Here is a 20,539-nt window from a genome sequence, read left to right on the forward strand (position 1 = left end):
ACATAAACAGGAAATAACGATAGTGAGCGGTGCTGTGGAGAAAGAATTAAGAAATCACGTCCTGTCGGATTTAAAATATTAACACACAAATACAATGTAAAGCTATCAGTAACAGTTAAGACGGACGAAGTCTGAGTTTAGTCCCAGTACGACGTGTCGTTTTCCCAGCTCCAGGAAATCAGCAGGCTCAATGGTCCAGAATGGCACAGACCAGGTCCTGCGGCACGTCAAACCTGTGAGTCACGCTTTGTGCTAAGAAAGACTTAAGTACAATAACTAGAGTCAGTTATCCGCAAAAACAAACATGACGAGGTCATATTTGTTAGGATAAGACCATATGTCATTTATGTTTATTTATCCCAAAGTTGTGAAATTCAAATACAGCTGTCATAAGTGTATGTGCGTGTGTGTGAAAACCTAGATGAATATGGAAATGCGCAGTAGTTTATACAGAACCATTTTCCTTGTTTTAGTTTTATATTGTTTTAAATGCAGGGGAAACGTGCTGCTATTGTACTGAAGGGTTAAAGTACCAAATAATCATAAACAGCCAAAATAAATAAATAAATATCTGCTTACACCTATGAGTGATCTTGAAAGCTCATTTATATTTTACAGGCTGGGCCCCAATCATTATGACGTTCAAATATTTTGATGAAAAATCACTCCATGTTTATTAGCTGGCAGATGTTCAGCATCTTCTATGATTGCAGAGAAGTTTTATGAGAACTTTTCTTTTCCCCTGAATAAATAGTTACCAACCCATATTATTTTTTCTTTAATTTTTTCCTGTACCAGGTGAGCTGGTCACGCTGCTACACTGCAGGGAAAGATGAGTACTGTTCATCAATCATGAAATTCCAAGTTTGTAAAAGAAAGGTCCGCACATGCCTTCCATGGTATGGCTGCATCTTCCTATTCTTGGTCGTGTTTGGCTTAAGCTTCGTGATCCTCCAGGAGGTGAGGAATTGTTTTTTCATTCATTTATACATCTTTTCTCTTACGCTTGTCCAATTCAGGGTCATGAGGGCTGTCCCAGCTGTCTTTGGGAAGGAGGCAGGGTGCACCTTGCACATAGAGACAGACAACTATTCACACTCACATTCGCACCTATGGACAATTTAGAATCACCAGTTAACCTAACCCCACTAATTGCATGTCACTTTATTCATTTATTTGGGACTTAAATCATTTTAGGCAGTGAGATAAGGTTCAATGAACTGTATTTTTAGAATAGTTTCATTTAATTACAGGCATTGTTTTTGTTTTGTTTTTTTACATTTCAAAATTAGCAGTGTAGTTTTCTTGCCAATGGATTCTGTATTTAACTGGGATGTTGTAAATATCACCAGCAGACATGATGGCGAAGGATTGATCTGTGAACTCTGTCTATGTGGCAAATGAATGTCTACCTGTGCTAACCAAGAAGCATTGTAAACAGGTGTATTTATCTTATTTCCTCTAGTCCTGATACGAGAGTAATTCTTTCACCTAGCATGTAACAAATAAATCTAAACCAATTTAAAAAGTGATTGGTGATTATACCCCCACATTCCATACATTATACACCTCTCCAGACGTCCCACAGTCACTGTGAGTGGAAACACATGTAAAAAATGTTTGTACAAAATGACCTTGGGCACCTTAAATAGCAACATAATGGCTTCTTACACAAAAAAATACCATTTCTAATCTGACAACTTAAATATAAACTTTGAAAAAAGTAACAAAATAGGAGTATATTTCACAAATAATTCTTTTAAATATTGTTTCAGTAAAAATGTTTAAAATCCACAGTATACTACTAAAATTTTTCAAATCTATTACAATCGACTGTGCTGTTCTCATTGTCAAATGCAAATTCTTTTTCATTATGTGTATTTCGTCCTATATGATAGGGCAGGTCTAGAAGTTACTCCATAGTCATTTGCAATTACACTGTAAGGAGGGGAAGTCTTATTTCCTATTTACCCATTGGTAAAACTAAATAGCTACACTAACTGAGCAAAAGAATGAGAAACAATATACAGAATCTTCAAGTTTTATTTGTTTTGTCCCTTTTACCAGGACAAGGTAACTCCATAAACCTTTTTTTTAGGTTTGCTCCCTTATGAATGAGGAGACACGCTGAAGCTCACTCACCAGATAGCTTCCAACTCTCTTTACTTGTAAGCACAATCAATGAAGAGCAGTTACAACCCACTCTCTGAATAATGATTTGTATTCACAATGTAAGAAGAGAAGGTTAACATGCTCCATAATATAGGCTGCATCAAAAATATTGTGTAGTTAAAATGTGCAAACATCATTGTTTCTTTGTTGTTTTGTTGAAAAACAACAAAAATCTATCTAGTACGACCATCTTTTTTTTTTTAACTACTCAGAAGGTACTCATTAGTTTAAAAAAAATAGATGAAGTATCCATCCATGTAATTTGAAAGTTTTGTCATAATTTCTTTCTCTTGCAGTGTATTTTTAATCTTTACTGTAAAAATCCAGGTCAAAAGAAAATTAAACCATGAGTCACGGGCAAGCAACATGAATTACTATGTGTTAATAGACCTCTCTGCATTTGTTATTAATCTCTGTCTTCCTTCTCTCTCCGCAACCGGTCGCGGCAGATAGCCGGCCCTCCCTGACCCTGCTTCTGCCGGAGGTTTCTTCCTGTTAAAAGGGAGTTTTTCCTTCCCACTGTCGCCAAAGTGCTTGCTCATAAGGGGTCATACGATTGTTGGGTTTTTCTCTATAAGTATTATTGTAGGATTGATCTTACAATATAAAGCGCTTTGTTTGTATAGCGACTTTTGTATTGATTTTGTGCTGTATAAATAAAATTCAATTGAATTGACCGTGGACCACAAATTACGCCCTTGGAACTGTTCTGTAGGATGGATGTCTGGAAAGATGGCTGGCTTTGTTGCCTCATTGTCCTAAATAGAGCCAACATTGTGATAAATCATCTCTTTCTGTCAGTTTAATGTTAATGTTCACCCAGACAAACCTGAAGTAACTCAGATATTGGAACAAGCTCGGGTTTAGTGCACTCATTTGTATTTGACATCTTCACTGAATAGTTTATTCATTTTACTGAAGATCAAGCAGATGTGGATCATTAGACATTTGTATTAGCACGAATAAGACATGAAAGTAGGAAATACAATTTCAAGAGAAACGTTTTATTGTAATTTGTTAACTGCTGGCCATTTATTTGATGGATTTTTGTGTCTGCTGTGCTCTCTCTCTGTTTCCCATTTTCAGAATACTGTGAAATCTACCATCCATAGCTCATACGCAGACAAACATTATGACTTCTGCAAATTCCAACCACTGTCCCTTAAGGAGACTCGAGAAGAACACCTCCTATTAAAGTCCATCGCTTGGCCTGAAACTCCACCTTTACCATTTCCTCATTACCTGAGCAAGACCAGTGATCCCTCACACAGCAGCTTCACCATTCTCTCAGGGAGGGAAGATGGAGAGTGGCACAAAGATGATAACCTGGAGATTCTGATCAAAATGTACGACTTCCAGGGGCTTCCAAAGAAATTTGGGGGAGACGTTTTACTTGCCCGGCTCCATAACCCGACTCTTGGTGCAGGTGTGGTAGGGCAAGTGGTGGATCATCTCAATGGCTCCTATTCTGCTGTGTTCTATTTACCCTGGGAAGGAAACGCAGAGGTTGAGGTGATGCTAAAACTGAATTTCAATGTGATCATGGTCTTTCAGTCAACCTTCCTTTTTAATACAATATGATCTTCAGACAAAGGTAGGATTCTCAGACTAAACAAGACACAGGTGCAAACGATTAAAATAAGGATAGGGAAGTAAAATTCAGACACAGGAGACAACTTTCAAAGTAAAACACAGAAATGGTAACAGAATCTAACCAATCAGACACAATTCACACTTGACATAAAATGAAGTAAATCTGAAAGCCAAGCTATAAACACTGAAAGAAAAGGTTTCAGGTCCTAAAAGGACATGGAAGTTGGCTCTAATTTGGCACTTGTCACGTTTAACTTTAAACTTTGTTAAAACTTCAACTGCACCCAGTCAAAAAGCCACACTCTAAAGCCGAGACCACATTTTTGTGCATGACTCTTACTGCAACCAACTTTAAGCATCAATATTATGCGATACATCATACAACCTCACTTCCAAAAATGTATGGACGTAGTGATTTGCAAATATCATAAATCAGGATTTTCTTCATAATAAAACAATATAACAAGTTTAAACTGAGAAAATGTCCTGCTGTAAGGAGAAAAAATGTCATTTTGAATTTAATGGCAGCAATACATGTTGAAAAAGTTAGAACTGGGTTGTGTTTACCACTGTGTGCCATCTCTTCTTCTTTTAACAACTAAGGAAACCAAATTTTGTATCATCCTCACTTGATATAGGATTCTAGTGGCTTAACAGGCCTCATTTTATTTTCCTAATGTTGGTCAAAGGTCTGGACTGTAGGTAGCCCAATTAAGCAGTATGTGACTCTTCTACTATGAAGCCATGGTGTTGCAAAAGATGCACTGTTTGTTTTTGCATTCTCTTTCTGAAACATGAAAGTCTTCCCATGAAAATGGCATCATCTAGATGGGAGCATATATTCCTCTAAAACCTGTAGAAGAACGGATCCTCCCACCAAGCACTGATGATGCTTTTCTACATGTGCAAGCTGCCAGTTCCAATAGCATTAATGTGGTGCGCCTGACATCAGAGAAGCAGGCTTTTGAACGGAGTGCTACTAACATGTTTCCTTTCCTCTTTATTAGAATTTCAATTCATGTGACCACAGAACAGTTTTTTCCACTTTGTCTTAATCCAAATGACCTTAGCCCAGAGATGATAGTGGTGTTTCTTTATCATGTTCACATGTTGCGTCTTCTTTTCATGATAGCGGTTTAACCTGCACTTGTAAATTGCATGGTGAACTGTGTTCACAGAGTGATTTCTGGGAGTGTTCCTGGGGTCACACAGTGATTTCAGAGTTATGCATGCTGTCTGTAAGCCTGAAGGTCACAGCTATCTAATATTTTTTTTCCCCTTATCCCATGCTTACAGAGATTTCTCCAAGATGCTTGATGATATTATATATTGTAGGTGATGAAATATGCTAAGTGTTTTCAATCCTACATTTTGGAGTATCGTTCTGAAATTGTTCCACAATTTGTAATTTTTGCATATTTTCTTTTATTCAAAGAAACTGGGCCTCTCTGAAATGTTCTTTATTCCCAAATATGTTACTACCATGTTGCCCATTAACCTAATTACTGCCAAATATTCCTCCAACTGTGTTTTAGTAGAGCTCACTTTTCCACCCTTTTCTTTCCATTATCCCAATTTTTTTTTTGAGATGCTGCCATCAAATCCAAATTGAACTTCTATTTCTTAGAAAATAGTCAAATCTTCAAACTTCTAAAAGTATGTTTAAAATGAACAAAGAAAAAAATGTATATATATATATGTAAAATGTATTGCTGTTCCCTTAACGATAAATGCTCTCAGAGAGTGCGCTGGTGTGGTAGCGGTTTGCACTCTTGGAGTGCTTCTTTTGCTTGTTGATTTCTAAAGCAACTAAAACCATATTAATACTGATAAGACGACCACTATACATCTATATACATGATGTCTAAAAGTGTGGTTTGCATATTTAACTTCAACCATTTGTCATTCTTTGTCCTCCCAGGTAACACTGGTTCACCCCAGTGAGGCAATCACAGTGCTGCGCAGTCTGACCAGAAAACACCCTGACAGGATTTACTTCAAGAGCCTCTTCCGCTCAGGCTACATCAATGAAACTACTGTCTGTAACGTATGTTTGCGTCCAACCCAGCAGCCTGTGTGCAACTACACTGACCTCAGTACAGGCGAGCCGTGGTTCTGCTACAAGCCAAAGAATCTGAGTTGTGATACCAGGATCAATCACTCCAAAGGAAAGCTTAAAAAAAACCTCGTGACCACAGAGACGCTTTTTCAAAGGTGCGTATATGCCACATTATCTGTGTGACTAAATGGGGAATTTCTAAAGTCGAGGCAAAAAGTGACTGACACAAAAAAATCAGTCACACTTGATGATTTTGAGGCTTTTCTTCCAAAAAGCTAATTATTTACACTCAGATATGAAGCAAACTTTGTGTGTACTTGTGTTAATGGTAAATGGGCAAAAAAAGGGTATTTTTGTTTTGTTCTCTGCAATCTAAATCATTTTGTTGCGTGTGCTTTGCCTCAGTGATGTCAACATGAAAGTCTCCATTCCAGCTTCAGGACCTTCCTGTGTCACTGTTTTGCCAAAAACTAAAGGTAAATTACAACTTTTCCAATTTTTTACATTTTATTTAGTAGTATGGAGTAAGCTAAAAGTTTTTGGATGCGATGTTAGTGTTCATGTGGAGAGATAAGAAGTTTTTTTCAGTGCTCCTTCAGAAGCTTGACTGCTTCACATGGATCACTCCCTGGAAGCCATGTTCTGTGCCCTTGCAGTGCTGGGTCTTCGTAACTGTGTCAAAACACAACTTGTCTTGATCTCACAATTTTCTTTGCACTGTGTGTGGGCCCACAGTTGTGTGCTGATATATACTACATGTTCAGTTTCCAGTGGATATACTCAGACTTCCCAGAATGTTACAGTACAGCTGTCCTTCAGGAATTCACCTGCACAAACCTGTAAATGTCAAACAGTGACTACAGTTCCAGTTGATCTCCCACTGGATGTGCTCTCTGCACAAATTTAAGGTCCATACTTAAATGCAAGTGATTATAACAGGACCTTCCAGATGCAATTTAAAAGTAGCTGCAACAGAAGAGTGTCATAAATGAACCATGAGCAAGAGATAAGGTTTTTGGTTTTTCTGACTGGTTTCCAAAATGTTTTGATCACAACACAAGCTGTACTTAGCAGATAAAATGCTGAATGAAGTGCACCCTCTCTCTTTAATCTTCAGTTTGAGGCAAGTTTTCAACATCCACATATGTGGTGAGTTGTAAGGTTTACAATCAAGACAGATTATGATACGTTCAAAGCTGCCATGATTTCATGTAGATGGCCACAGGGTTAAACTGTTCCAAAACGGATATAGTGGTGTGAAGTCTTGCATCTGTAGTATGATGGCTTTTTTTCTCTGGAATTTGCTTAACTTACGCATGATTGCCACAGTAAGATTAGACTTATCAGCTGGTTAAAAATATACTATTATTTATTTTTTAACGTCTTCTCAGGTTGGTCCATGGTGAGTAGGCGCACTGTGAAGTCTAGACCCTCTGGGTATTATTTCCACGGTGTGTGGCGAGCATTACGTGGCCCGAGAGTTCCTCACTTCAACACTTCCTCAGCTATCACTCAGTGTCTGAAAGGAAAGGTGGTTCATATATACGGAGACTCCACCGTCAGGCAGTGGTTTGAATACTTTAACGCAACACTACCAGGTAGCTGCTCCACAAACCTCTCTGGCAACAATTTGATTTTTTTCACAGTGAAACTTAAATCATTCTCTCTGTATTATTTTCAGATCTTAAGGAGTTTAACCTGCATAGCCAGAAAAAAATTGGACCTTATATGGCTCTAGACTATGTGAACAACATCTTGGTGACATACCGCTGCCATGGTCCTCCTATCAGGTTTTCCAAAGTCCCAATCAGCGAGTTGCGCTATATTGCCAACGAATTAGACAGCTTGACTGGAGGCAGTGATACTGTCGTAGTTCTTGGCATTTGGTCGCACTTCAGCACTTTCCCCATTGAGGTCTACATCCGGCGTTTGCAGAGCATCCGCAGGGCGGTGGTGCGGCTGCTGTCCAGGGCTCCAGATACACTGGTTGTCATTCGGACTGCAAACCCAAAAAATCTGACGCTCTATGAGACAATCACTAACAGCGACTGGTACTCGCTGCAGCGTGACAAGGTGCTCAGGGCCATGTTCAAAGGACTGAATGTCCATCTGGTGGATGCTTGGGAGATGGTCGTGGCCCACAACCTGCCACATGAACTCCACCCACAGCCTCCAATTATTGAAAACATGATTAATGTTCTCTTGTCCTACATATGCCCTAAAAAAGGTGGCTAGATGTGATTGTTTTTCAGCAGCCCATGCACACACACACATTTATTCCTTGCTTATTTATAACAAAGAAATACAGACTGAGTTGAGTCTAATGCATGATAAATAGTAATGAATAATTAAACTGAGCCTTTGGATTTTCATGCAACAATCCAGGAAATACTGGAACTCCTTATCTGACACACAAGCAGGATTTACATAAGGGAATATTGCCTCATACGGGCTCATTCCAATGAACCAATCTATGAGACTCTATGAATGTTTTATTGACAGTAGGTTGTAATTCAAAGTCACTTGTTGAGTAGTTTACTCATTACCACAAAAGAAGTAAGCTTCACTATGCTGCCTTGCTTCCAAAGAAAATGTGTTTCGCCACAGTCATCTTTTCAGTGCAACTTTTATTGTGTTTTCTGCAGCAAATCAAATAACACAAAAAGGCAAAATAAAAATGTAAAAAGGGGTAACATTGAGCAAAGTTAGAAATAATTCAAATGTTTGCCATAGATATGTATTCAGGTGGACATAAAAATACCGAAATTAATGCTACTAAGAAGGGACATAAGATGGGATATAATATCTCGAAATAGTCACTGATTGTTAATTTAATAATGCTAAACATTACTTTATAAAATATGTAAACCCTGTAAAATGACGTCAGATTTTACACAACACTGCCAGTGAATTTGCATCTATTTCTAGAGTACTGTTGGGAGCATTAATCTGACTGACTTCTCAGGTATTACCTCTAGAGTTAAGTGTTTACTAGAAATATCACAAGACATGTGAATGTATTTTCTGGATTCATGAAAGGACAAAAACAAGAAAAATGTTCTCCAGCTGAATGAAAAGAAAAAGGAAGTCCTTGTCTTATCCCGTGACAGATTAAGTTAATGACAACTTAGGTTCTCTTGCCACATTTGCTAAATCTTCTATCAGGAACCTTGGTGTAACGTTTGACTCTGTCTTCACTGTCAATGCTTACGTTAAATCTCTGGTTCGTTCTTATTTCTGTTACTTGGATCACCAGGTTGAGTTCTACTGTGTCAGGCTTTGGATTGATATTTGTTATTTATGCCTTTATTTTATCACATCTGGATTACTGTAAATTCATTGTTTACTGGTTTTAATAAAGCATTCTTGGAATGCCTGCAGGTTGTTCAGAACGCTACGCTACATTAACCCAGGTGCACTGATTCTCCATCAACTTCAGATTCCACTTTAAGATTATGTTTTGTTTTTTACTTGTAGAGCTCTGCATGCACAAACATCCACTTTTCCAGCACCAGCTCCAGACCCAGAAACTCTATGACGCTGTGATCTCTTTTAAAAAGCAACTAAAACCTCATCTTTTTAAACTTGCTTCTGGATAACCTTTTTGTTTTTATGTTGTTGCATTTTTGTTGTGTTGTTTGTAATATTTATCTTGAGAGGTGCTAAATAAATAACATTTATGACTAAATATAATGTAATTTAAACATAAGACTGTTGTAGATTAAAGTATTGTTTAAAACTGGTTTGTTTTTAGTTACAGTTTTATTATGTTGGAAAAAGAATTATTTTTTGTTATTGGTTATTCAAACTACTTACAATTCAATAAAATGTTATTTATATACCAAAGTGACCAATAACAGGACACTTTATATGATAAGAGACAGATATCAGAAACAGAGCCTCAACATCAGATGAATTATGCTAAGGACAATTTAGAGAAAGATTATTTATACCAAAAGCATGACCTGTGGTCAGATGAGACTAAACTAGGTCTATTTGGGTAAAGAGATACTGCTCATGTTTGAAGAATGAATCCATCCACAACCCAAAGAATACCGTCCCCAGAGTAAATATGAAAAAAAGATATGAATAATGAAAAAAGATATGAGAAGATTTTGAAAGTAGTCAGCAGCAAAACTTGGGTTCTCGTGTTGTCTTTCAACACGACAATGTCCAAAAATATACGTTGGCATTCTGGTCTGCACATAGCCCTCACTTGAATCCCATTCTCAGGGGTGAAGACCAAGAACCATGCCAGAAGATGGTCAAATCTGGAGAAGTTTAAGAGATTTGGTCTAGGACTGCTCAGGTGGTGCATGTGAGACTTGTTGAAAAATACAAAAAAAAGGACTGCTGGCTGTTATCCAGCAAAAAGGATTTTCAACACAATTACTGGCAACAGAGGGGCTAATAATGTTGACTCTGGCATATTTTAGTTGTTGTAAAATTATTTTTAATACATAAAAAGAGAGGGTAAGCAGTGCTTTAACAGGAAGAGACCTCGGGTAGAACTTGATTATCTGGAAGGCATGTTTTTCAGTTTAGTACAGAAATGACTAAGCATTAACAAAACACTGATTTTCATGCTTTTAGCATTGTATTTTACATATCTCCTTCACAGTTACTTTTCTTAAAAGCTTTGTTGAAAGTTTTTTGCAGAATAAAAATCAGCACTTGATAATTTGAGGAGGTTCCTTTCACACCGACTTGATCATCATTCTTGTGGCCTTGGCTGAGTATGGTGCAGGTGGTTTCCAGGTGCGCCAGTGGAGGCCCGAAGCCCAACCTATGTGTTCACCGTAGGAATGCCAGTCACCGTTTAGATTGGCGGACCCACACTTGCTGTACCACCACCCGCCACCCTCTCTAAAGGTACATGCTCTCTCAGCAATGTCACCAAAGATGCAGGGGGAGCAGCCATCATTATCGCGGTCAACTGTGCTAAAGCCATAGCCATTCTGATCAATGCCTTTATAGGCACCACGGATGGCATCACCTTTGGATAGAGGGGGAAACAAATCAGGAAAAATGAATTTCTAAAATTCACAGGGTTTCTTTAAAGTACAAAAAAAGAACAATATCTAACACCTGATTGCATTAACAAACAGTGAATAACATTTATGTGTATATGAGAAGCAAAAGAAATATGGCAACAGTAAAAACTTCAATAGGCTTCAGTACCTGCATTTCCACGGAACTTCCCAACATGTAGTTTGAACGCAGTTTTCTCATTTCCCAGTCTAAAGTTTTTGTACTCAGCGAAAGCAGTCCCATCTTCATGATCCCACAGATCCACCCTCATTGTCCACTTCTTGGACTTGTCCTTGGTAAGATAAAAAATCTTTTTCAGCCCGAGCCAGTGGTCCTCTGAGAGTCAAAGCACAAAGAAATAAATGGTAAATGGCCTGTATTTGTATAGTGCTTTACTTAGTCCCTAAGGACCCCAAAGCGCTTTATACTACATTACACTACAAAGAAAAGATTTAATATTTTTATGTTAGATCCATTCTTGATCTCTAGGATTATATATCACTACACCATAATGATAATCATTGTAAGTAATTTATTTACGTGTCAGGTTTCCAAAGCCAGTTTTATATGCTGCCCATTTTCTGCGGAAAGAAACGGCTCCTCCGCTTCGTTTTTGAAACACCGTCCAGCCTCCATCTGGATGCATCTCACAGTAAACCTGAGTAAGAAGTTCATTCACCACATATTAAGAAATCCAGCTGGCATTTACTTCTACTTTTTATCTAAGGAGCAAGAAACATTTTAGAATATGGCCTACAAGTAGTGGAGTAATTCACCTGTAATAAATGGAAATTCAATATTTTATTTGAAATTACAATCTAATCATACTAACCTATGAATACTTAAAAGTAGGTACACTACAATAACTCGGATTTTTACAGGAAACAAAGAAATTATTATATTGTATGTTAAGTACAGTGTAAGTAATTTTAGCTAGTGTAAAATGTCATGGTCATTTTGCAGAAAAATAAATATTTATGTATCTTACATCCATTTAGATAAGGGGAAATTACACCCTTGGTCAGGGCTATATTATCGAGTATATAACCAGAAGCTCAGTGTGCTTTTTGTTTAACATTATTGTTAACTTAATAGTTATGAATATAAAGTAAACTGTATCCTGTTATCTATAACCAAATGAAACCTTGTTCTGGTGAAATCATTTGATAGATAAATTGCATTTATAGTTTACAGTGCTGCTTTTGTTTGCTGCGATCTTATAAACATGACTTTGTTATTATTTCTCGGCTCGATCGATACCTTAAACTTGGTCGCGGCTCCATTTGGCTGGATCGTATAAACGCCACTGGATGCTCGTGGTGACAGAGTCTTAATCTGTGTGCAGTCTGTTCCTGAGGCGTACACCATAACAGAAAGAAACACAATAAGAAGCGGAAGAATAAGACTGAAATAGTATACTTATCTGAGTAATAACAAACAAGATGATCCATACCTTGAGGAGAACCTTTGTCCTTTCTCTAGCAATACAAAGAAACAGTTTTAAAGTGAGTCTTAACTTCGTTTAAATATCCATCTTAAATGCTGATAATACAGAAGCAGACAGACCAAGTAGGGAAAGAATTTTAAAGCTCTTACTTTTACCCCGGCCTGTTCTGTGCAGCTCGAAAGAAATGCCAGGATGAGTCCACAATACACAACCAGACTCTTCATTTTGACCTGTGTTTAAAACAGACAAGACTGTAAACAGTGTTTAGTCCGATGAAAATTGCTGGTAACTCTGCTCTCAGAAGATGACTGGCTGCTCAGAGTAACTCTGTCCTGTTCATTACTGCAGCAGTAATAGTCAACAGTTTTTTCTCCAAACACATACCTGCGTGTTAGGTGAACCTTAAACCCCGTCTCAAGATTAACAACAGCAGCAGTCCCTTTATCCAATAGCTTAACTACCACACCCCCTTCACTGCTATGACAAGCACGTCACTTCCTACCTTAGGTCAGTGTGAGTGTGACAACTTAAATCTGAACAACTGACGCAGTCATCCAACATGAATGACTGCATTTCTCAGGTCATTTCTCAGACCTCTCTGTCTACACCTCTCTCTAACATTCCAACAAGGGTGTGTAGAGGTCTGAGTAGTTCTAGTTGCACAACAATAAAGTCAATGTTTGTGGAAGCCAGTTACAGACATTCTCTTTTTATTGACTCGGATAGCAAGGGATGTTTACAATTGCTCCTTTGGCATCTGTAGTTAGAAAAATTACGTTTCCCTTAAATCTAAATTTCTCTTCAGATATTGTTATTCCCCAGAGACTCTGCTCAGTCATTTCTTCTTATTCTTGAAGATGATAAATTTGATGTAGATATGAAACTGAAAGAATAAATTCTAACTACTTTTAAGCAATTGCCTAACTTTTTATTTAATGGCTCCACCAGATGAAATGTTTTAACCATTTAAGCATGGCACCAAATTTTCCAGTTATTTATGGTTTGTAATAGTTTCAGTGATCGCCAGGTGTCCCATGAGACGTGTAGTTTTAAGTAAACTTTAACTTCAACTTTTTACTATGACACACAGAGGTGCCACAGTTCTCAAATCAAACTCTGGAAGTTGATCAAAAAATGATTTATGTCTTATTTTTCCAAATGTTTACAGTAACTTTGGATAAAACACTTGGAAGATGCTCCACATTTCCCTTGTGTATCTGTGATAATGTCTATATGTGCTCTAGCAGGATGATCTTTGTGGTTGTTATGCTACAATCACAGTAGGAAAAACAGTGGTTGGAGAATGCAACACAACCAAAATTACTGTGTATGGTGCGCAATGAACTTGGTTGTTTCGAGTGATTGTTTCAAAGACGGGGCCGGCATGACGCACAGGGTGACGGCTGAGGGAGTTGCATGCTAATCTCTGGGTGACCTTGGTTAGAACCTCTAGGGAGGTTGCGATCTACTCCGGTGTGACTGAGCCATTAAATACAAAAAAGCTAGACTGTGGTGAGTAGAGCAGACAATAATAGCAATTAAGTATGTTATTGTGTGTACCCAATAGGGTAAGCACGAACATGCATGAAGATTGTCACACATACAGCGATTATCAACAGCTATACATATAATTCTTTTGATTTTCATATTTATCATCCCCCTGTGAATGCAATGTTATTTGTTTCCACAATGGAATTTTCACCACTAAATAGGGAATGAAGAAATTGAAAAAGTGCTGCAGGCCTACTAGTAATGCTAAATAACTAAATGCTGCTACTCTGTAACGTAACTCCCGTCTGCAACATGTATTTATTTTGCTTACTTTGACATTTAACATTCGCTAACTTGGTGTACCTATTTCTACTGGTCATGTCATCGAGTCAAGTGCTGACTTGGAGTCAAAATTGGGACCAGTCATTGGTTGGGAGCAATGGGACATCTGCAAAAGGGATGTTTAGTGCAGCTATCAAGTTGAAAGCTAGCAGTTACAGTATTAACATTTTATAACCTGTTACCTTGGTCTTGAGTCATTTTTTTTTACCTCTGCTTTTGTGGCAAACTAGTAATGGAGTGGGCTCATTGGAGGGTGAAAAGAGGTATCTTTTTTAGTTAACTGATGAAAGCCTTGTGTAACAGAGATGACTGTTAAGCTGTGAATGCTAAGTTATGAAATTTGGGCATGTGCTATGGTACTAAAGTTTATCCAATTTATTGTAAATCTATTGTGTGATATGTGTAGTGTGGTGTATTTTCCAGTTGTTTAATGATTCAAAAGCTGTATATTTTAATTATATAAAACTCAAAGTAGCCAGTTCGGGCCCAAGCACATAACTTTAATCATCTGCAGTGGAATTATCACATTCCTTCTATCAGATAAAAAGTAAAAACTTAATAGTGAATGCTGAATAAATACTGAACAGTAAAGGAATTTAAGGAATTCTAATTTATAAAAGGAGATGTTTTAATTGAATAATATTAACATGTATTATATACATATACTTATTAAATCCTGTTATTATATTTTCTCATTAACATTAAGTCTCTGGTACCAGCAGCCAAAGAGAAGGACAAGTTGCCCCCTCCAAATGCTAAACAATGCTAAAACGGTTGAGAATTCCGCACAATTATGACCAACTGTCACCAACATGATTATCACTATTGTTTTCATCAGCAGTGAGTTTGGAATTATTTGCCACAATTATTCATCGGTTTTAGTGACAAAAATATTTTTAATGCACTGCCATCTACACCAAACACTGCTTTCGCATTTTCTCATTTGTACAAATATTTACATCCAAGTAAAACTGGTCTTCCTCCTTTGCTTTAATTCAGTGCATCTCTTATCAGAAAAATAAAAAATTTACACCAAAACTTAAAGAAATTACATCAACAGGGCATTGCCTTCCCTTTTACATTGTCCTACATTCCTGCTAATTAAAATTTCTTTGCAGGAAATGTGTTTAGTATAAGTCCTTCACTACATGCATTGTAGGGGGGCATGGTATGAAAAGGGGAAAAAAAACACACAAGAAAAATGCTTGGACACTGCTAGCATGGGCGCCCACACAAAGGCAAAGCAGGAGATGAAGCATAGCTGAATATGTTTCCAAACCAACTTGATTCTAAGTCAAAGACTAGAAAATATGGTGTAGCATATCTTCCCTTTGGCTTCACTTGCACAAGTGCCGAGGTAGGTCTCCCCTTCAGAATTGGTTTTATCTTTGTTGGAAGCACGAGTTGGGCTCTTCAAATCACAGACAAACAGTATCCCACATTCTTAATTTTTAGTTCACAAACACTTCTTGTAATGACTAACTACTGACATTTTGGAGATGTTCGCTCTTTATACAGTAAAGTTACAGTGGGATACAAATAATATCACGCTGATCCTGCCTTTGTTCCCTCGGTTCAAATCACGGACAAACAGTATCCCACAGTTGTTTATGTTTTTAAACCCATTTTGCACAGAGACGCATTTTTTGTCAAATGTATTGATAGCAATGTTGAATATTATTACACAGGAAAAAACAACTACATGTAAAATAATCACACCGTGACGCCTCTGCCTTTCTAAATGGAGGGACAGTAACTGCGTGTATACCTAAGTGTGTAAAACCTGAAGATAGTCAGATTAACAGTAACAGTATTTTGTCTCTATCTGCCAGTCTGCAATTCATCTCATGTAAACAATAATGTGCGCACAGCATGACGTGAAAAAAGGCACATACCTTCAAAACGCCGTTTACGTGTGGACGAAAGGTCCAAACGCATAGAAACAGCTGCGTTTTCAAAAAATACCCGTGTAGGTGTGGACATAGCGTAAAAGAGTTAGTAGTTTATTTTATTACTACCTGTAATTTATTGCAGTTTACTTGTATTTGCTTACTTGTTTACTAAATGTTTGAGGTGTGAAATAAACCGCAATGGAGCAAAATATGGGTGTATGTGGTTGGAGGATGTGTTTGTGCGCGCGCGCGGGGGGCGAACATTTTTCTTTTAAAACAAAGGGGCTAGCAAAAAAGTTAGGGAACCACTGGTCTAATGGGTCAAAATCTTTTGGTTCCAGACTATATCTTTTGTGAGTTAAGGGCAGTAGCGGTTTTTGATACGGGCGACATCGTGGTGGGGGGCGGCATCACGCGCATGGGCAAAAAATAAAAATAAAAAAATTGCTCGTTCTCATGCTGCCCCAATGTCATGCCAGCGCATATTGGGAATGGTATAGGTACCAATCGGTTTTCTACCGCCCATTTGCTGGGAGTAAGGGCGCCCTCTGCTTGCAGCACAGGGTGGAGAGGGCGGGACGGTGGCGGATTCTCTGGCTGGCTGGAGCAGCATCTAATAACCAGCTCGCAAAATAAAACTAAATAAAAACAAACTAACAAACACGAAAACACCAGAAATTATGATACAGACTTATAATTTGCACCGATGTTTTTTCGAAATTCAATACGCAAAAAGTGAGCGTGAGACCCTCGGTGCGCCTGCTTGCTGCTGAAGTCAAAGTAAACTTTATTGTCATGTCCGCTACATACAGTCCAGTATATAGAGAGACGAGACGACGAGGCTCCAGTTACAGCAGTGCGCCCCAGCTGCTGGAATATTACCGCTTTTTTAAGATGTTTTTTTTAACAGTGTAGACAAAGTGATTCTGTGAACTAAGGTGTAGGGCTATTAGGTTATGTTGTGGTGATCCTCGGGTTGGGGGATGGATGTTCATACTGGAGTGCAAAATTAAAACCAATGGAAGATGGACAAGAAAAGTTCAAAGCCATCATGTCTTCAGTTTAGAAAAAAGACAAAAGAAGAGGAGGAGAAACGAGCAAAAGATACAGGTAAGCAGATGTGTCATTGGACAATGGCAGCTCATGTATCCTGAAACAATCAGAATCAGAATACTTTATTAATCCCTAAGGAAATTATGTGGGTTACAGTTGCTCCAAGAAGAAATGCACTGTTAAAAAAAACATCTTAAAAAAGCGGTAATATTCCGGCAGCTGGGGCGCCAAAATACTACCGTAAAATAACAGAAAATAACTTCCTCATAAAAATACGGTTATTTCCAGTAATGACAATACAGTTTGTTGCGCTAATTTTACATGGGACCTTGCCTTTTCCAAGTGCTTTTAGACATTAAATTAGGAACATTTTAACGTGATCAAACAATCAAATTACCTATAAACAAGGTCAATGAATGTGGCAATATGAATCATAATACCTAAATGTACAGAAATATACAGTTAACAGTTGGTTTAAAGAATAATGGATTGCATGCCCTGGGACAGACTGACAGAGGCTGCCATATTGCACCATCGGCCCCTCTGGCCATCACCAGTAGGTGAAGAGTCTTGACCACGGACACAATACCGACAGTGTCCGAGCCAGGGCTCGAACCGCCAACCTTCTGATCATAAGGCGAACTACCAACTCTTGAGCCACGATTGCCCTAAATAGCAATGATAACTAGAAAGCGAAAATTTCAGAAGAAATTTTAAGTGTGCCTATGCCGCTGCTAATCAGTGTAGTTTGCCATTCATACGGCTACAGAGAGCAAAACTCAGCAGAGCAGCCATTCTCCACCATGAACTATGGTAAAAACAAACACCGGACGCGCCTCACAGATGACAGCTTACGGTTTTGTGTAAAGATGAGGTAACTTCGTACAGCCCCGATTTGCAGACGCTGTGCACAGAGGTTCATGAGCAGAAGTCCCATTGTACCACGGCAGACCCGACAATGTTTGCATGAACACGCTTTGTAGGATTACTTTATTGACCACATGGTTGCTGTACCCACACAGCCGGCTGTAGCTTTTCATCTCACACACCAAAAAAACAGCAGAGAGAGCACAGACTTTACGCCTGAGAGGCGTGATTGCAGATGCCACTGAGGTGGGTCCACCTCCCCTGCAGCAGCACTGCAGACCACGCCCCGCCACACACATCAAACATGTAAAATAAATATTTATGCACTTTTGCATTCACTTATTTGCATTCACTTATTTTTACACAGTGTTCTGAATGATTAACAATGGCCTACAGCCAATCTTGTGTATTATTATACAAATTTTGGTTGTAAGATTCAGATAACTATTTAATAAAAGGTAAATATTTTATATGAGAGTAAGAAAGAAAAGTATTTCTTTGTGCCCCCCTTCTCTGTTAATGCTCTACCTGGCCCCCTGGCAAAAGCTTTGCTAGATCCGCCCCTGCACAGTTACCAGCTGTCAGCTACACAGAAAAGGATATTAGTGTTATTTGTCTCTCAGAAACAGTTCATAACTTCCCTTCAACTCATTCATGTCACCTGTTTTTCCATCACCAGTTCAGCTCTGATGATTCAGTAAGGACATCTCCTGGTTCCAACCAGCCGACTTTACAGCTGTGGCTCCAGCAAACATCAGCTGATACTAGAAATTAATATCAAATAAATTCTAACAGCAGCTGATCAAGCTTAAACGTGCTGCTGTTGTTCAGCGCGATAAACAAACAAGAGAGAAAAGCCCATCATTGATCAGTTTCATGATTGAAGTTGCAACAGGCGAGAGAATGACAGGGGAGGCTGCGTAATGACAGAATAAATCCAGCTTTGTGTCTTCTTCTGTTCTACCTCAAGTACGGGACAAACTGTGTTCCTTTTCAGCTCAATACGAAATGCGTAATATTTTCTCTGAATGCGGGACGATTCCATTTGCACGGGACTGTTGGCAACTCTACAACCTAACCTTATGAATACAATAAAGTTCACCATCAGTAACAGAGCACCCACACAGCTTTATAGAAAGTCTGTCATGCTAGCTAGCGCGCAGTACGACTTATTGTAACTGACTGTAAAAAGTCAGCACAACGAAAATATACATAACGTCTTACCTGACATTCAGTTCACAGGACACTCGTACCGGCGGCGTGAGAGAGAGAGAGAGGGGGGTGAAACGAGACAGAGAACCGCTCTCGGTGTAAGCCAGGCCCAGTCGCTCAGCGGCCGCCTCGCATCTCTCTTTTTCCCCATCACCTTTCTGTCATACACCGGTGGCTAGCTGCCCTCTGTTGTAGCTCCGCGTTAGCCACCACCAAACAACTGAGTTATTTTTTCCACATCGACCAGCATCTGGACAACCACCTTTCACTGTTTTTACCATTACTAAAATGAATAAATGAATCACCAGCCCATATAAATGAAAAATAAGTCCAGCAGCCAACCAAGAGTAATCACGAAAGACTAGGGGGTGAAACGAGAGCGTGAGCCGGCCTGGGTGTCAGTCAGCCCGGCCTGGGTGTCAGCCAAGCCGCGGTAGCCAGCTAGCCGGCTAGCTGCCATGCGGCGCTAGCAGTAACATCGTGAGAGAACTGTTGCTAATATGGGACTTCTTGATAAAACGAGCAGATATTTGAAGTTTACACAACTACATTCTCGCCTGAAAATATCTTAAAAGTTTATTTTGTGACCTAGAAATACGAATAAGAGGAATATAAAAACGAGGTGGCAGCCGCCATTGTTTCACTCGGTAGAGGCGTGCTATGAATTGTGGGATATGGAGTTTTCCACCAAGCATACACCCTTGCGGTTACCGTAACTATTCAACGGTTCGTGCAACCTTAAAAATTCCAATAGTTCCTGAAAGCAGCGACCGTCATTACGGTAATCCAAATACGGGTAGACAGGCAGTACCACTCCTGACATATCATTAAAGAGAGCCAACACACCACAAATGAAGTTTGAAATCTGTTTCTATGGGGCCAAAAGTTGAATCTTTCTCATGGGCCTAGAAATGGGCCAAAATTTGCACTAAAATCTAAATATTTAAAAAACTATAAAAGTCATAAACACCAAAAGTAATAGCATACTAGTCCAGACCCAGCCGCACAAAATGATATAACATATGTAACCCTTGTCTCAAAATTGTGCGGCACATAAGCGCGGGAAAATTTTCACTAAAATATTAATATTTAAAAAACTATAAAAGTAAAATTTCAGGCGGAAAAAGGAAAATAAGAATAATAAATCCGACGAATAGTAATAAGTGTGCCTCTTTGCATAGGCACACTTAATAATAAATCCGACGAATAGTAATAAGTGTGCCTTAAGTTGCTTTGATTAATTTATTATTAACAAAAATATAAAATTATGCACAAAAGGAATTAGTAATGTAAAAAAAAGTGGTTTTATTTATATATGTTTATATATAAATATATGCGGTGGCCCCTAGAGACAAAGTACGTATGAACTTCAAAGCACAT

The 20,539-nt window shown here is 38.5% G+C and overlaps 2 protein-coding genes across 3 annotated transcripts; one reads left to right on the forward strand and one right to left on the reverse strand.

Moving 5' to 3' along the window:
• Nucleotides 1–13: 13 nt before the first annotated feature.
• Nucleotides 14–9,665, forward strand: LOC102795521 (NXPE family member 3-like). The gene is made up of 7 exons (XM_006805540.3): nucleotides 14–235; nucleotides 799–960; nucleotides 3,259–3,684; nucleotides 5,687–5,979; nucleotides 6,230–6,300; nucleotides 7,216–7,422; nucleotides 7,506–9,665. Exons 1-7 carry the CDS (start codon nucleotides 191–193, stop codon nucleotides 8,057–8,059), a joined length of 1,758 nt encoding a protein of 585 aa, XP_006805603.1. The 5' UTR covers nucleotides 14–190; the 3' UTR covers nucleotides 8,060–9,665.
• Nucleotides 9,666–10,254: 589 nt separating this feature from the next.
• LOC102795822 (angiopoietin-related protein 5-like) lies at nucleotides 10,255–12,939 on the reverse strand. 2 transcript variants are annotated; one of them, XM_006805541.3, is made up of 7 exons: nucleotides 12,687–12,939; nucleotides 12,452–12,532; nucleotides 12,309–12,333; nucleotides 12,116–12,207; nucleotides 11,396–11,513; nucleotides 11,006–11,191; nucleotides 10,255–10,820 (listed from the first exon to the last, which is right to left on the reverse strand). In XM_006805541.3, the coding sequence occupies exons 2-7, from the start codon at nucleotides 12,524–12,526 to the stop codon at nucleotides 10,522–10,524; spliced, it is 795 nt and encodes a 264-aa protein (XP_006805604.2). In that variant the 5' UTR covers nucleotides 12,527–12,532; nucleotides 12,687–12,939; the 3' UTR covers nucleotides 10,255–10,521. The 2 variants fall into 2 exon arrangements, with proteins under 2 accessions (XP_006805604.2, XP_035770144.2); XM_035914251.2 differs by lacking the exon at nucleotides 12,687–12,939 and having other exon boundaries at nucleotides 12,452–12,679.
• Between the last annotated feature and the right edge of the window lie 7,600 nt (nucleotides 12,940–20,539).

The sequence above is a fragment of the Neolamprologus brichardi genome, chromosome 17 (genome assembly GCF_056152115.1).
Source record: "Neolamprologus brichardi isolate AB-2024 chromosome 17, ASM5615211v1, whole genome shotgun sequence".
In the NCBI taxonomy this organism is placed as follows: Eukaryota; Metazoa; Chordata; class Actinopteri; order Cichliformes; family Cichlidae; genus Neolamprologus; species Neolamprologus brichardi.

What these genes read in the sequence shown, in the direction of transcription:
- LOC102795521 (XM_006805540.3), top strand. Translation starts at nt 191, where the DNA reads ATGGTCCAGAATGGCACAGACCAGGTCCTGCGGCACGTCAAACCT. An exon ending in GCTTCGTGATCCTCCAGGAG is followed by an intron (nt 961 to 3,258) that starts GTGAGGAATTGT and finishes TCCCATTTTCAG; the next exon opens with AATACTGTGAAATCTACCAT. An exon ending in CTTTAACGCAACACTACCAG is followed by an intron (nt 7,423 to 7,505) that starts GTAGCTGCTCCA and finishes TATTATTTTCAG; the next exon opens with ATCTTAAGGAGTTTAACCTG.
- LOC102795822 (XM_006805541.3), bottom strand. Translation starts at nt 12,526, where the DNA reads ATGAAGAGTCTGGTTGTGTATTGTGGACTCATCCTGGCATTTCTTTCG. An exon ending in GAGCCGCGACCAAGTTTAAG is followed by an intron (nt 11,514 to 12,115) that starts GTATCGATCGAG and finishes CTTCTTACTCAG; the next exon opens with GTTTACTGTGAGATGCATCC. An exon ending in TGGCTTTGGAAACCTGACAC is followed by an intron (nt 11,192 to 11,395) that starts GTAAATAAATTA and finishes TTTGACTCTCAG; the next exon opens with AGGACCACTGGCTCGGGCTG.